The following is an 18,306-nucleotide window of genomic DNA, read 5'->3' as shown; positions in this document are numbered from 1 at the left end:
TTTAATTTGCTGGATTACCCAAAAACATGCAATGCTGTCTAGTTATTTCATCCATAAACAGTTTCTCAATTAATTTTTTCCAGAAAATGTATGTTGTAACCATGTATATCGACATTGCAATATAAAATGACTTGTAATGATAGAGGATTTTATCCATGTAGTATTCCTGCAGTGTGCTATGACCACCAGAAAGATTTTGGGCATGACCTGATTTTTAGTATTAGGGGTGGTTGTTTGGTCTTTAAAAGCTAGCCTCTAGGTGGTTTGGGGTGGTTGCTAAAGGGTTATTATGGTGTTCCAGGTTGCTACAGTGTTCATACATGGTTGCTAGATTTTTGCTACCATGTTCGATCAGTTGCTAAGGCATCTCTAGCTCCTTGCTAGACTGTGCAAGACAGTTGCTATGACGTTTAGGTGGTTTAGGCTTGGTGGTTTCTAGACTCATGTGTAGAATCACACACTATGTATTAAATACTGCACTGAATTTGCTGTCTGTCGTTTTATTTTAGTGTCCACATTCTTAATATGTATTATATATACTATATAAAGTACTATATGAAATTCCCACAACAGAAAAAAAGTAGTGTCTATGGCAAGGACACTGCAGGGCATCCCATTTGATAGATGGGAAATCTAAAATGTCGGTGATGAAACAAAATGATGATGATTAATAAGTAAGTCAAATCTAGGTGGTCCTTCAGTAGTGTCGGTTGCCTAGCAAGTTCACTAATGAGTCTCCATGGACCAACAATTGTCCAGTGGGAGAAAGGGAGGAAAAAGCAGAACAATACCATAAATGGCAAACCTTCAGAAGGGTTGATGTAGTATACTAGTACATGACAGAGGTATCTTGAGAGGAATTTCAATTTCAATTACAATCAGTCAGGTTCAGATTGAATGTAGAGGGATGTTCTGCCTTAAAACATTACAGCCTGAAAAGTTTTATAACATCAACAGTGATCTGAGACAGATTAGATTTCTTCTTGGTTTCTAGATGTTTCTAAATGCCACCTGAAAACTGTATACCTTATCTCATATTTTCAAAGCTAGATCTTGTGGCATAAAGACATTTCCTTTTTCTCTGTATATAGGTCTATGCATTGCAGGCATAGTATATGTCTGTTTTGTTCTGCTGTGAGAGCAGCGAGCAGAAAACATACAGAACACACACACACACACTATGAAGACTCTTATCATGAAAACTGGCTGCAGTTTTCTACTGAAAATCTTTTACTGTTTCCCAAACAAAGTGTAAATAAAGGACCATTTAAATGAATGAAAGAAAGATTGAAATACAGTATACTTTTGATGTTCTTGGGAAACATAGCCCTGTTGGGTAAACAAATCCATCAAAATTCATACTATTGTTTATTTAATAGTATATCCATTTATTATTTTATTAGGAGTGAATGTGTCCATGTTGAATAAATGAGTCAATTGATTAATCAATAGTAAAATTACCAATTTTAACAGTTTATTTTACCTTTTCATCAGAAAAAAAAATATTGGAAGGAATTATGGGACCAGGTTTTAGGGCAATTTTCAAAGAAATTAGTGATTGAATGAATGATTGAAGTTCAACCGACATCAACAGTGGTTTAACCTTAACTTAAAGTAGTCAGTATGTGGTTAAGTGAAAAATTAAAGAATGAATAAATAAATGAATGGATGGATGAATTGACAAATGAATAATCATACTTTCTTATTTTGTCTAGTTCATTGCCCATGTTATTTTTTATGTGGAAAGAATTTTAAATGAATGAATGAATTATTACTCATGCTGCTACTCACTGCTTTATACACAGTTCGTAAACTGAAATTTAAATAATCCATTTTGGTAATGAAAATGAATGAATGGCTAATTATATTGTATTTTTTTATGTAGTTTGTTGTCCCCTCTTAAAGATTGAATGAATAAATATTCTAACCGCTCATGAAACCTGTCTATATAGTTAATATCTGCTAACGCTAACATTGTTTGTAATCCCACTGGCTTCACAGATTAAGTAGTAAATAAGTGGATGAATTCTTTTTCACTCCAGTGAATGAATTTTCAGTAAACATATGGATTTGTCTTTGTTGAGATGATTCCCTCTGCTAAATCCCCCCTCTCTTTTCTTTTCGTCCTCCTGCAGGTAAAACAGAAAGGAGTTCGTACTCATATGGCAGAGAGTCCAACCCACACTGCCACCAGGTCAGTCCCACTAATTTCTTCTTTTATAAAAGCGGTATAAAAGAGTGGGTGTGTTGCTTAGCTTTAGTGCTTTTTTTGTGTTAAAGCAGTTAACACACTGAGGGAGACAGAGGATTTGATCTGAGGTCAGTAGATGTTCAGTCCTAGGGATTTAAGCACCTAACTCTTCGTCCGTCGCACTGGACTTTAATAACTACGACTAGTTGTGTAGAACTGGAAATCAGGAAACAACGTTTAAGTCGCCAAGCACACAGCCTGCTGAACTAGAGCAAGGCGAGATTGCTGACATCCCGCAGATGAAATATATCTGAGTGTTTAAATTTCTTGAACCAATGTGAAGCATCAAGGACAAAGTGCAATCAAGTCCCTGCTGCTTTTGTTAAACATTTACAGAGTAGAATTTAGCATGTAGCTAATTGCCTACCATGTTCTTTTTGTCTGAATTAGCATGTAGCTTGTTAGCTTGGCCACTTGTAGTTTCCTCACTGAGAGTAGAGAATGGCACGCAGAGCAGAGTGAAACATCGATGTTGATAGAGACCCGCTGGTTTTGAAGATTTTTGAAAATTATTGTGGGTGACACATGTGGCCTCAAAGTAACAGTGAAAGGGAAGTTAGAGCATCTTTAGCTTCTGTAATGTGAGTGTGATGTATTTTCTGCGGGGTTTAGTCACAAGAGGGGTTAAAATCAAATCCTTCAATTTTATTGGATCGTTGAAAAGTGAGGAAAGTGTGATATAGAACTCTAGTTATTTTTGGAGCTGTTGATTCTTGCGTTGATGAGGGGTGGGATTAGCTTGTCAGCTCAAATCACATTTGATTGGATAAATGTATATGTGCACTTGCAAGTTCAAGATGATTCATGAAAAATATTGTATTTATATATACTGTATATGTCTGTATTGCCATTCATTTTACTCTTCCATTCACTTTTTAGCACAAATGTCTTAGAAACAGGCGATTTCATATGCTGTGTTGTTCAAAGCGGCATTAAATGTTTATCTATCTATCTACTTACTTACTTGGCCACACAACACTGACATATTATCACCTTACAAAGATGGCATGAACATGTTGGCAAACAGTAGCCTACTTCCACATTCAGCAGGCACATAGCAACATTATCATCCTATTGGAGTCGTGTTTGTGTCCACCTGATGAACACAAGTTAAATATATGTTTGTGTCCACCAACACCACAAAAATATCTGGCTGGGTTTTTGATGAGATGAGTTTGCAGGCTGCAAAACTAAAATGCCAGGCTAAAAGCCTAGTAAAGCTACAGAGTTGGTGACCATTTTTTGCGGGTACACAACAAATTTCATCCATTTCATTTGTCATTTTATCCTTTGCTAATATAAAAGAGGTGGTTAATGCAGCTTTAAAGTAGTCTTTGACTTGGTTGCAGATGTTGTTGCCTGCAACTTTTCTGGTGTCTTTAAATCATGTAGGTAGCAGCACCAACAGGTGATGTGCTTGTTGTATTATCTAGCATCATCAGTTATTTAAAGTTCACATAATAAAAACTATAGAGCACTCTCAGCTTCTCGTGTGTCAATCATCCTCACGACTGCTAAAAACAACAGCTGTTACATGTTTTTTTGTATTTTTATATTTTCCAGAGAGATGCCTAACTTCACCACGTATTCCCAACTTCATAAAACAAATAATTATTCATTTTAACTGTAAGTAAAGGCATATTTATTGTTGTCAGGTGTTGTGAGGACTTTGGTGATAGCTGGGTTTTGAATCTGGACTGTAATCTTCCCGCTCATTTCTCATGGACCATATGCATCTATGAGAAGATGCACGTTGATAATTAAGAAAATTTACAGATGTTGGTGTTTGATTCTGCAGGTGGAATATTAAACAGAGAGAAGCTTGATGTGCTCACTGTAATTTGATGACCATCTTCCACATGTTCCATTCGAGCGCAGGCTGTTGGACATGTTGACTGACTCTGATGTTATGGATTTATTTTTCTTTTAGTCTTGAACATTTATGAATTAAAGCTTATGAAAATCAAAGTTGTGCTGAAAGATGTTACAGATTATGATGAATATATGAAGGCTGTTACATTTCCTTTTGCAGAACAAGATGTTTGGATTTCAGATCAGGGGAATTAGATCATGTTATTTAATTGCTCAATAATTCAGATACACAGAAGTTTCTGTACAATACACCTTTCATTGCAGCAGAACTTTTCAAACATAATGCTTTTGTGGTTACATGTATATATGACCTTGGAATCAGTTATTATTGATGCATCCACACAGTACATTTGTTATCAGGCCCCTCCACATTCAAGGTGGAATTAAATGAATAAACCAGCTTTAGTGGAACACCAACACCAGATACCACAGTCCCCTTTAGGGCAGTCTATGTCTATCGACTCTCAAGTAGTAGACGCTTATTGACACCCTTAAACTGTATTTTACTCACTTCCTGCAGACGTTCACAACCTTTTTTGGCTCGGGACCCCAATTTTAGGTCCCAGCCATTAAAATAATGACATCTGTTGGCTATTGGATACTGTTTTAATGACAAACAGGGATTTTAATGAAGAGGAATGAAAGAATATTTTAGTCTACAATCACTGCTATGCCACTTGAGTCCTGACACTGATGTTGATTTGAACTCACAATGTCTAATGAGATGGTTGTGTCTGCACATCATTCTTCACTCTAAAGTCATCAAAGGTGTCTCATCTGTCACATCCAGTCTGGACTGTGATTTTATGCAAATGAGAACACTAAAGCTTCACACAAGTAAGTGTTGTCAAAAGGAACCATAAGTGTTAAAGCGTATACTGTTATACAGCCAAATTGTCAATTCCGACCTTATCACTATTGAGTTATGTATTGTCCATTATGTGCCTTTAATCCATTACTCATATTACACCTACTGATATCAGTAAAATAGTAAAAATATTTCCATTAATTTGTTAATCAGAAATAAAAGAAACTCCAAATGCCATCTCAATACCCTTCTCATCAGGCAAGCATTCTTAAAGGTGTACTGAATCAGAATATGTTTCAGATTATTGAAGCAATTATAAAATAGTGTGACATTTAAATTGACTAGTGGAGACATGATCTGTTGATTCATAAAAGTACGAGGTTTATTCATGCCGAAATCAGACTTCATAATAATAGCCGACAGACGTGGGGCGTTGGGAATGAAAACGAGTGTCAGGTGCGGAAATTGCTGGTTTTAATCATGTACTGTGTGTAGTGGAAGACAACCAATGCAGCATCTGGGAAGCCTCAAAGAGAAGACTGGCATGTCAGAATTGTTTGCCTTCTCTCACCTAGTTTGACAAATTCAACAACATGGTCTTTGACATCAGCCCATAGGATCACAGGAGCTCTCTTGAGTGTACAACTTTTTATTTCATTTCAGTGAACCCGTAACCATTTGACTATTACCCATTATTACACATACATATGCTGCACACCCACACACTCACCCTCTTTTTACTGACTAAGAAGGACAGAGCCCAGCTTTACCACCGAGTGATGATGAATGAGTTGTACTGGAATAGTTTTCATACAGATGTCTTTCCACTGGTGGAATTAAAAATAGCTGCTGGTTGAGTGTGAATCTGTTTAAATTGTCCTCTGAGCCTCAGTAAGTTCACTTCTTCATTTGTTTTATACACTCATTTACTGGTTTATCAGTTGATTCATTTAGTCAATTTTTTTGTTGCCGTTATTTGTTAACACGGTCAATTGGTAATTCATTTATTTTCTGATTTGCTCATTAATTTATTAATTTATTCACTTATACTTTGTTATAGCAGTTTTCTCATGCATTAATTTGTTCTTTTGTGGATTCATTAATGTTTTCATATATCTTTTTTATGTTTTCGGGCATTTTGCCTTCATTGAACAGCTGTCACTGTTCAATAAAAGCAAACAAGAGTTTGTTCATTTATTTACATTTTTTCATGTACTACTTTGCTGAAGATTCATTGTTTTAGATTCATTCATTTATTTGTTCATTTATTTATCTTGTCATTTGTCATTTCTGAACTCATCAATTTCAATATACTTTCATTCTTTTGTTTATTAATTTGACTGCTCATTTATTCACTGGTTCATTCTTTCATTAGTTCATTCATTCAGTAGGCAATTTGTTCATTTAATAGTCTGTCCATCCATCCATCCATCGGTCCATCTGACCATTCATTTATCCATCCATACATGTATTCATTCATTAATTAGTTGGTTCATTCATTCATTAATTCACTCATATATTTCTTAGGTAGATTGCTAATTTATTAATTTACATGTTCAGTCATTCATCCATTGACGTAACTGATCACTCACTCATACATTCACTCATTAGGTGGTTCATTCATCCATCCATCCATTCATGTTAGGTGGTTTGTCCATGTATTAATTTACAAAGTTTAGCCTACCATATATCCATCCCTCCACCTGAACACTCATTTATTCACACATTCATTCATTCGTTTTTTCATCAGTCCAGTTTTTGCCTTTGTCCATTTGTTTTTGTCCATTTGTCGACTCACTGACAAATCCATCCATCCATCTCATCACTCATTTATTCACTATTCAACCATTTACTATATTCATTTGTTCATCTAGCAGTTCATTTGTTGACTTGATCGCTCTCTGATCCATCAATCCATTCATCCATCCATTTATCACCAACTGGCTGATCTTTTATTTATAACCACCTCTCATATCCAGCTGTGGCCTTTTGTATGAGGCTACAGCAAACCGTAGAGGACAAAAATATGAAATAAATCAAACATTACTGCCTCACTGGCCATTTTCCTACTGGGCTGCTGTCAAATTATCCTGTTACACAGTCTGAATGGCTCCTGATGGAAATTGTTTGGAAATGGCAGATAAATTTACATGCTGGGCTGAAGTCCAAAATCCTCTGGCTTAGTGAAAGAAAAAAAAACACTTAGAGGGGAGGATGAACTCACACGCAAACAGCAGAAGATTTTCAATGATCCCAGTATATTCCACAGCTCTCTGACCAAACCAAATAGAAATTGGAGTTTTGGGGTAAGTTTTGGTTCCACATTTTGGCTCCAGTTTTTGTTTTAGAGTGTTTAAGTTTTGAATATACGCATCATGTTGTTATTGTGCTTAGTCACAACCACAAATCTCACAAATATCTCAATCTCATCCATTCTTGCTCCCACCTACAAAGTTCTGATTGGCTCAATTGTTTTTCCAACCTGGGAATTAGCCATCAATGGACACAACACCACGCCTACTAGAATCACTGAAAAGTCGAGTTTTACTTACAGTTGAGCATGCAATACTACTCAACAAACTCAGGAATTGGGTTGGCCTTGGTGAAACTGTTCTATAGTGGTTTTCATTTTACTTATCAAACAGAGAGGACAACAGGAGACAGGAGACAAAGTCACTGTTGACAACTTTAGTTCTTCAACTGCTCTCATGTCATGCGGCAGGTCTAGACAGTACTCTTTATAATATTATTTACAGAGAACCAACAACTCCCACCATGAGCAAGCACTTGGCGACAGTGGCAAGAAAAAACTTAGGTTTTAGGTATAGGTTCCTTACGGTGGTGCTGGAGGCCAGGACAATGCCATCTAGAGCAACTATGTCTTTAGATAATGTGTCTCGGAGGTGTTTGGGGCCAAGTACAATAACTTCAGTTTTGTCAGAGTTTAACATCAGAAAATTGTAGGTCATCCAGGTTTTGATGTCCTTAAGGCATGCTTGAAGTTTAGCTAACTGGTTAGTTTCATCTGGCTTGATTGATAGCTATAATTGGGTATCATCCGCATAACAATGAAAGTTTATGGAGTGTTTCCTAATAATATTACCTAAAGGAAGCATATAAAAGGTGAATAGAATCGGTCCAAGCACAGAACCTTGTGGAACTCCGTGACTAACTTTGGTGTGCACAGAGGACTCACCATTAACATGTACAAAGTGAGATCGATATGATAAATAGGGTGGTCAATGGTGTCAAATGCAGCACTAAGGTCTAACAAGACAAGTACAGAGACAAGTCCATTGTCTGATGTAATTAAAAGGTCATTTGTAATTTTCACCAGTGCTGTCTCTGTGCTATGATGCACTCTAAATCCCGACTGAAAATCCTCAAATAAACTATTCTTATGTAGAAAGTCACACAACTGATTGGCTTTCTCAAGGATCTTAAAGAGAAAGCGAAGGTTAGATATAGGTATAGATATAAATGCTGCTATATTGTTTTTGCTACATGTACCACATGTTCATTTGCACTACCGGACTATTTATTTATACATATACTGCATCATTTGCACTCCTATACTGTATCATTTGCACTCCAGTACTATGTACTGAATACTGCAATAACTCATCTACTGCACTGTTAACTATTTCCATAAATTGCACTACTTTATATTCACTGCACTACTGTTCTGCCCAGTCCAATTCATTATTGTACATATCCATCAGTATACTTCTGTTTATAGTAATGCCATCTGTATATGATGTCCATAGTACCACTTAAAATATAATCAGAATCAGAAATACTTTATTGATCCCTGAAGGAAAACTCTTTGTTACAGTAGCTCGCCTTTACGTCAGTGCACACAGGAGAAAGTACTAGCAAAAAATATAATACACTATAAAACACTATAAAAACAGGTCAGAAAATAAGTTAAGTACCAGGTGGGTATAAGTATAAGATAAAATAAGTGTGAAGTACTAAGTGGGTTTACCAGTTGATGATGATAATACAGTATAATAATACAATGTAATAAAATAAGTAATAAGTAATAAGCAGTGGAAGTTAAGTGTAGCTTATTGAGATTGTTAAGATATTGCACAGCAGTAATGGAGGTATATAATATCAATGTCAATAAATAGGAAAAACTAACATGGGAAAACTAAATATTGCACGGAAGAGTAGTACACAGAATATTGCACAATTATTCAAGTATGGCAGAGATGTAATGATCAATGTCCAGTTTAGTGACCTAGGGTCATACAGACAGACACTTAGAGGGAGGAGTTAAAGAGTTTGATGTCACTGGCCTTACGGATCAGTTTGTTGAGTCTGTTGGCGTCCGCTACCTTCAACCTGCTGCCCCAGCATGCAACAGCATACAGGATAGCACTGGCCACCACAGACTCATAAAACATCCTCAGCATTGTCCGGCAGATGTTGAAGGACCTCAGCCTCCTCAGAAAATAGAGGCGGCTCTGGCCTTTCCAGAGTTTTATGTAAACAGCTTGAGTGTTCTTGGTCCAGTCCACTTTGTTATCCAAGTGTACTCCCAGGTACTTGTAATCCTCCACAATGTCCACACTGACCCCCTGGATGGAAACCGGGATCACTGGTGCCTTGGCCCTCCGTAGATCCACAATCAGCTCCTTAGACTTTGTCGCATTGAGCTGCAGATGGTTCTGCTCACACCATGAGACAAAGTTACCCACCACAGCCCTGTACTCAGTCTCATCACCACCGCTGATACATCCCACCACAGCAGAGGAGTTGAAGGCAGGCAACTCCGTCTGACTCCGGGCTAACGCCATTAGCTCGTCCATTTTATTCGCTAGCGATCTCACGTTGCCCATGACGAGAGAAGGCAGACACGGCTTAAATCTTATATTCTTAAGTCTCTTTTGTCTGCACCTCTCTCTCTTCCCTCGCCACTTTGTTCCACCTCTGCATCCTCGGTGTGTCCTCCTCCAGATCTCAGTGGGGACATCGGTTGTCCTGGGCGCCATGTTGCTCGGCTTCAGCGCGATCAGCTGTTCCCTGGTGTAAACAATGCAGCCAAACAGCTGATCTGCAGCGGTGCCCTGACCGAGTAGCAGAAGAAGTTCCACGGTGAAAAAAAGTACCAAAACACTTTCTACCCTCATTTTCGTAAAGAGCGTAGTTTAAATTATACTTTCACACAAGTTACTCAAGTTTGGAAGAAAAAGGAAAGTTAAAAGTTGGAAAAAGTAAGACGACGAGACGGAGCTACGGCATCGGGCAGCATGCGGGCTGGCGCATGCGCACACATATGTAATATTTTCACAATACTGCTCTATCCTGCATTTATGCACACACTTTATATCCTGCACTTGCTTATTGCACTTCTGGTTAGACCTAAACTGCATTTTGTTGCCTTGTACTTGTACATGTGTAATAACAATAAAGTTGAATCTAATCTATAGTTGGCTGAAACCAATCAAGAGTGGGCTTTTTAAGAAGAGGTTTAATTACAGCTACTTTAAAGGAATGTGGTACATAGCCTGTTATTAAAGACAGATTGATCATATCCAGTAAAGAAGTGAGAAGTAAGGGTAAAACGTCTTTAAGCAGCCTAGTTGGAATGGGGTCTAAGAGACAGGTCAATGGCTTAAATTAATTAATCGTCGAAGTTAGTTGAAGAAGATCAATAGGAGCAAAGCAGTCAAAATATGTATCAGGTTTTACAGTTGTTTCTAAGGTACCTGTGTTTGAAGATAAATTGGTACTGGTACAGGGCAGGATGTGATGAATTTTTTCTCTAATAGTTAAAATTTTATCATTAAAGAAGCTCATGAAGTCGTTACTACTGAGGGCTATAGGAATAAATGGCTCAATAGAGCTGTGACTCTATGTCAGTCTGGCTACAGTGCTGAAAAGAAACCTGGAGTTGTTTTTATTTTCCTCTATTAATGATTGTAGTAGGCCCTCCGTAATGCTCTGGCATTACGGAGGGCTTTCCTATACAGTATGTTTAGACTATCTTGCCAGACTAAACGAGATTCTTCCAGGTTGTTGGAACGCCATTTCCTTTCAAGTTTTCGCAATGTTTGCTTTAATTTGCGGGTTTGGGGGTTATACCATGGAGCGTCGAACAGAACCACGTTTTTCATTACAGATGTAGCAGTGAAGTCTCTTCACCTACACAACACGTAACCAGCCACGAACACTGGTTCAGTTGCTTTTCCTGTTAGGAAAACGGTGGACTTGATGTCCTGACAGGCAATAAATCACCATGATGAAAAATGGTGAAATGCAATGTAAAAGTACAGAAAAATGACAGACTCACTAAATTACAATTGCTCAGACTACCACCTACTGCTGCACATTGAGCTGAGGCAGAGTCAGGGAAACCGACTCTCTTTTGTTACGTAATATGGCTCGATGCTGAAAAAAAAAGCATTTTTAGGGGCATTACTCAAAATGCCTACTTTTTCCTGCATTAACTTTTCATTTTCAGAAAGGGAAAAGCATAAATTTAGTAAAAAATTCAATCTGCAAGTTACTCTTTAACAGTAAGAAAGTGAATGGTCAGACTCAAACCTACAACTTTAAGACTGCAGGAATGGTACCTTAGCATGAATGTATTGTGGCATAATTCACAATGAGTGTTTTGTTTGTTTGTGTATTATTATTTGTTTATTTATTTTGTTATTTACTGTCCCATGCTACATATGATATGATATACACCATTGTGAATGGTGTAAATGCCAAAGGGAGACTTGTGGTTCATGTTTTAGGGTGACGCAGTAGCTTTTTGATTACATTGTTACCCTAACAGATGCGTGTTTCTAACCTGCCCCTCTGTGTTGAGTTTGTATGTTCATGTGTCTGTGCGTCTGTCTTCAGTGTTGAAAATGAATGAATGGATTGTCCAATAGTGTCTAATGGTTCGAGGATGTTTCCATCCAGCAGAACAGTATACCTCAGTGTTTAATTTCTGTACAACAGAGCCTTTATACTTCAGTAGTAATACAGATTTTTATTTGGTATGAACTGACTGCTGGTATCCTGTGTAAAGTGGGAAGCTGACTGGGTCTCACTGGTGATTCTCTCCTAGTTGTAAATGGGTGGTGGGGGCTGGGAAACATGGCCTCCTGCCAAAGTTCGAGCCCAACCCCCCAACAGCAAGCTCTGCTCCCCTAAAAACATCCAAACACCCTCCAAAAACCATCGTCTCTTGGCTGAAGGTGGCATGAATACATTTAAAACACCAGGGATGGAAAAGGACTGAGTCTGTTGTTTCATTTCATGTCCCATCCGGAATGAAACTTTTGTTTTCATGTATCTTAACATATTATTTAATTTTTTAGTTATTCTTTTTTTTAGTATTTGCTGTAATTTAAGTTGCATGTAAAACTACATTCATACAAACATTATACATATTTTAATGTAGTAGCTGTGTGCACTAGAGGTGCTGGAAATGATTTTTTAATCTTTCATTTTCACATATACTGTATATTTTGTAGTGAGATTCAATTTTATGCCGTTTCCCTAAAACAGCAGTTTTATTTTTTTCTGAGCACTTTAAGGTTGTTGTTTCAAAGATTCATTCTTGACCTTGGAATCAGCAGTTGACAAAACAATATCACCTTAACGTCCATTTAGTTGCTGATCTGGAGTTTTTGATCATATCATCGTATCGGATCTTCTGAAAAGAAACCTGTTGTTGTTCTTATTTTCCTATATTAATGATGAGTAATAGGCTGTTATGACATTACGGAGGGCCTTCCTATAGTTATCACATGTCATGAACATTTTTATACCTTACACCTGTCAGGGAAATACAGTACTTGGCTAATTTGCAAGAGTGAGATTGTTTTCATTAGAAAACCAATTGTGAATTTGAAGGCTTATCAGACGCCAAAACACAGCACAGCTAACAGTTTATAATACTCACTGACAGGATCTTACAACTCCGGAAAGGTATCACAGCGGCAGCTATTTTATCTTTCTTGTGAGGTAAACAGTTGAAATACAGCATTTGCACACACCCACCAGAATTGTGCTGCTGCATGTATGTGACTGGCCAACAATAGCCTTGCTGGATGACATTGCGTTGTGGCAAAAGTTGAAGCAGGTTCAACTTTTTTGCTGGCTCCCTCTGCTCTAGGACCCCCGCTGTTCATTCAAATGAATAAGAGGGCTGCGTTTTTTCACACAGGGCTCAATTCGGTCTGAACGCGGCCTAAACGTTGTTGTTTTTACATTACTGTTTGCATATGGATTAAACAAATGAGATACAATGTGTTAATTAGTGAGCTTCAGAGGGGTTACTAGGTACATTTTTGAAGTTTGGACAGACTAAATGCATCTTGACTCCAGTCTATCTGTCCTTGATCCATGTCATGTCTTTGAAACCACTGATCGGCTTTTGATGAGACTTGCTGTTAATATTCATGTTCCCCATAAATCATAATGATTTTGCTGACCTCCTGATCTTCTGACTTGTGCCACCTACTTGACAAACTTTTCCCTCTTTCACAAGAACTATCAAGATCTAATGGACAGACATTTTTTTACTGTACTGATGTTATTTCTGCTCCCTAGAGGATGAACCATTTAGACATTAATGACTCCATGACCTTTCCTTTAGCGCCACCCTCGGGAGTAAATGTGACATTTTTAGCTTCACTGCTGGTATCAGAATGTTGTTTGCTCTTCCCTCGTTTTATGGGTATGTCTGTGGCTTCACTGTTGCTGAGAGTATCACCTGAAGTCCCATAACCACAGCAGAAACACCCTCATGGATAGTAATAATAATACACAGTCACTACCCCCCCCCTACACACACACACACACACACACATACACACTAACACTGGGTGGCTTCTCTATGGCTGCTATCTAAAGCTATCTAAAGGGACATTCTGTCTACATAAGCAGAAAAATCCATATCATCTGGATGAAGGGATGGGAGAAGATGATCCTTGCGTATCACTCTCTCTCACTCACTCACTCACTATCTCTCTCTCTCTCGTATTACCACTGTATTTTACCATCTCTCATCCTCTCTCTCACGCTTATATCTTCCTATCTTGCTGTTTTTCATCTGTTTTCTCCCTCTCTCAGTTTTTCTCTTCTCTCTCACTCTGTCGTTCATGCACGCCAAAGCCACTGTGTCGGCTGCACACACACACACACACATACTTTCAGCCACACCAAAGCATGCCTGTCATCCAGTTATCGCCTCACAGATCAGTAGGTTGGTCGTGGGCCGGCAGCTACAGCTGAGGCAGCAGCAGTCTGGATATGAGGGTCTGGTGGAATGCAACATGAAAAAAAGCCTTTAACCATTCACGCACACACATTCACACATCAGTCAGTAAAAAGTGCTGAAGGCTCCGTTTTGAAGTTCTGTGCGGTTTCAGAGGAGCTTAGAAGCTACATTTACCTATTAAAGAAGGTGCACACACACATACATGCACACACATACACTTATATTAAAGCACATGTACATGTACAGCATTCCATAACCACACATTTACTCACTCTCTCTCTCTCTCACTCACTCACTCACTCACTCACTCACACACACACGCACACACACGTACACACACAAGCATGCTTGTGATTTAACAAGATTAAAATAAAAAAATGTGAATTATATATACAGTATATATCATATCAGGAGAGTGTTAGTAATTAAAGCTCTGCAGCTCCACTCAGCATTAACTACATGCTGCATAAATATAAACTGTAAGCTGTGTTGACTTTCCATTTACTGCTGAAACAGTAGCAGGTGTGTCATCTCAGCTTCCTGTTCACTCCTCAATGAGCTGAACTGGTCCTTCAAACTCTGAGGGCTCTTCAAAAACACTGACCTCTGACCTCCACACCTCTCTAATGGGTCACTGCAGAGAGAGCGAGTCCTCTGGTTATTACTGAACACATCTCAGCCTCTCCGTCTTTGTCTTTATCTCTATTTCTCATTTGCTGTGCTCTCTCTGTTTCTTTCCCCATATATACAGTGTGTGTGTGTGTGTGTGTGTGTGTGTATGTATACATATATATATATGTACTAAAACTACCAAAGTTTATCTATTATCTTCCAAAGTTACAGTTTCCATTCCCCTCTTTTTGTTTGCACAGACATGACGAGTGAGCCTTATGCAAGAACCACTTGTCGAACTCTTTTGTTCTTAAGGTTTTTTAGATTTTAGGATTTTATTTCAGCACAGCAACTTCTACAGTTAAGTAGACAAAATTCTCTCCAGTGTATCTCTTCTGTGTACAGTGTAACATCAGCTACTGTAGGCTATAATATTATCTCACCTCATATTAATCATGGACAGCTTTGCTTTAGCAAGACTTTTTTTAGTATCTAACTTCACGTTAAATCACAGCCCTCGGGAAGCTGGGATTGAACCACCGACCTTTTGATTGGTGGACGACCCGCTCTCATTTGCAGTCTGTCCTTTTTCTTGTTTTGTCTCTCTGAGCCCTGTTTCTTTCTCTCTCTCTCTTTGTCTCTGTCTCTCTCAAGATGCAATATCTCTACAGTTCTGTGGAATGTGTCAGTATGGAGGCCAGACATTACTGTGTGTGTGTGTGGTCTGTCTGTCTGTCTCCTGTGCCTCTCGTCATTGGCTTTTTTCTGACCAATGGCATGGCAGCAGGAAGTACAAGCCCCCAACAGATGGTCTGAAGTCCAGGATGAATAAAACAAGTGCCAGCCAAAGGCTGTGTTCGGAATCGTATACTAATGTACTAGTCACACTAAGTATGACGTCAAATTGAGTGTGTATGTGTTCCAACTGCATAGCATGTGGATTTTGTGCACGCAAGATGGATGTATACTAGATTAGAAAGAATTACGAGTATGCGGCGTGAGCTTACTAGTTTACTACTACTCAACTGCCCCAAAATGCATTGCGTCTCTTCAGACTGCGCAATGGCCATCATGTGATACATATTTGTACATTTAGTAGGCAGTATGCAGTACATACTGATTGAGTATGGAGTAGGCAGCACGTTAGTATGTGATTTCGAGCACAGCCAAAGACTGTTTACATGGAAGGAAATATTGCTTGGACCGTAGTTTGTCCTGATTGGCTAAATCTTTATTATATTATTGCATATTCATTATAAAAGGAATACAGTGCTTCTCCAATATAATAGTTTAGTATGTACACCTGTATCTAATGCAAACCAACAAAAACACGTAATACATCCTTCGATAGTAGACACTTCACAGTATTTCTCGATTGTTTTGATGCATTGTTTGAAACAAAAGTGCAGTTTTTAGAATAGGTGACACTAACACTAACTAACTGTGTTTCCATTTGCACAACAGCAAATGCATTTTCCACAAGGTGTTTTGTTCTCAAAACTTAATACACTCGTCAAAATCACACACTGGTGTCTAAATAGAAAATACTGCAACAAAAAACTACTCACACAAGACAGCAAAAAGAAAAGCAACTATCTTTTTCAGAACAGTGCATCAATTTCAAAGCTGCAGTCATTTTGATATTAAGATATTGTTTACTGCTCCATATCTTGACTTTGATTTGCATCAGGTCATAGATTTTTATCCACATAACTTACTATAATAAGTCACCTGGTCAGACACCTTAGTAAAATAGTTTGTGTGACAAATTCAACCTTAGCATGTCATCACAGGCCAAAGTCCATGACCTGAAAGAGAGGTAACTTAAACTCTGGGTCAGTTACCGCAGTAACTGACTCTGTGGACCTAGCCCGCTAGTTGGCAGGTTTTCTTCAACAAACCCTGAGTCTTAACAGCATTTCACAGTGACTGTGTTTACATTTATTTACATTTGTTGAAGTAGCTGAAATAAAGCTAAATGCTGTTGAGACAAGATCCAAATAGACGTCTACAATTTAAAATCTACTGAATTTTAACCTCGACAGCTTTTCAAGTGCAAACCACCAAAGACATTATTACTGGATCAGATTGTGAACTTACGATCATGTCTCTATGCCTATAGTTTTTAAATCTTCAACTATATTTTTATCTTCAGTTGCTGGTCCCTGTGTTTTGTCCAATTAAAGCTGAACAAATATATTTAAAATGTAATGTAGGCTATGGCCTAATACACAGTCAGATTCCACCACTTCATCATCCATTAAGGAAATGTAAGTCTGGTAAATGATGATGGACAACACTGAATAAAATTTTATTGTGTGAACTTATTGACACTTTTCCCTGCTCTGAAGATAAATGTGCACAGTCTGTTTACACATGCATTAATATTTCTACGTTCACTGGATTCAAATGGAGGCTCTGCCTTTTATTTACCTGTTGCCATGGTGAATCGTAGTATCAGAGCTTCAATGATGATGGCTTTTTATAGTCCTCGTGCACGCACTTAACTCAGAGTGAACATACTCAGAGTTGATTGAAGTAACTCAGATCAGCTGTTCTGGAACCGAAAACTCGGTTTCCCATCTCAGGGTTCATCAACTCAGAGTTCAGGGTTAAACCGTGTCCTAACTGCATGCTACGCGAGCGAGCGTCAGCGACAAAATCTGTTAAATTGCATTGTTTTCTATTGGTATGTCCTAACTGGCTGCGAGCGGCGCAGCACTGTGCAGCGCGATGCGGCGCACCATTTTGAGCAGAACTTTTGTCTGCATTTGCAGTTTCTATGCAGAAATGCATCACATCAATTGAGAAAAATTGTAATAAACTGGCAACTCAGTGTATATGTATTATTATTTTGATAAAACAGGGCGGAAATAGCAGAAAAAAGACATGTTGCAAAAAAGTTTTAATGCTTGGCTGAGGTGAAAAAGCTGTCAGATCAAAATGGAAAAAAAAGAAGATGCAATCAAGGCTGATAAAAACAGATTTTATAACATGCAACTTAATGTTACTGCACAGGCCTCTTCTTCTATTGTGTAACCAGAACATCCCAGTTCAAGTCCAGACAGGGGCCCTTGTTGCATGTAAATCCTCCTCTCTGTCACCATAGCAACTGATAAAATTATGTCATTTTGTCACATCCTCATGAGTATATTCACACAAAAGTAGTTGATAGAAACACTCAGTTGTCTTGTTTTGACCTTTTGCTATCTATCTATCTATCTATCTATCTATCTATCTATCTATCTATCTATCTATCTATCTATCTATCTATCTATCTATCTATCTATCTATCTATCTATCTATCTATCATAAATAACTCTTCTCTCCTCTTCCATCCATCCATCCTGTGCATCTGTGTTTGAATGTCAGCCATCGTTTAGTATTATTTGCCGGCTGCACAGATCGACGATTTTATTTTACTATCGATCACAAGCTTGTGACAGCTGACAGTTTGTGTGTATGTGTGTGGTATCCATTATATGAACATTCTGAGTGTCAGGACCACCCGCTATCACTATGACATGATGG

At 38.1% G+C, this 18,306-nt stretch overlaps 1 protein-coding gene across 15 annotated transcripts in view; it reads left to right on the top strand.

The window, feature by feature from the left end:
- The window catches only part of LOC122866084 (transcription factor 4-like), a 267,666-nt gene that overhangs the window by 114,152 nt on the left and 135,208 nt on the right, over positions 1-18,306 (top strand). For all 15 annotated transcript variants that reach the window (XM_044175260.1, XM_044175256.1, XM_044175250.1 and 12 more), the window contains one exon: positions 2,136-2,194. In XM_044175260.1, coding sequence (XP_044031195.1) covers positions 2,136-2,194 — 59 coding nt within the window. The remainder of the gene's footprint in view (positions 1-2,135; positions 2,195-18,306) is intronic.

The sequence above is a fragment of the Siniperca chuatsi genome, linkage group LG18 (assembly GCF_020085105.1).
Source record: "Siniperca chuatsi isolate FFG_IHB_CAS linkage group LG18, ASM2008510v1, whole genome shotgun sequence".
NCBI classification, from domain to species: Eukaryota; Metazoa; Chordata; class Actinopteri; order Centrarchiformes; family Sinipercidae; genus Siniperca; species Siniperca chuatsi.
The sequence above is the reverse complement of the archived record's forward strand: the minus strand, read 5'-3'. Positions and strand labels throughout refer to the sequence as shown.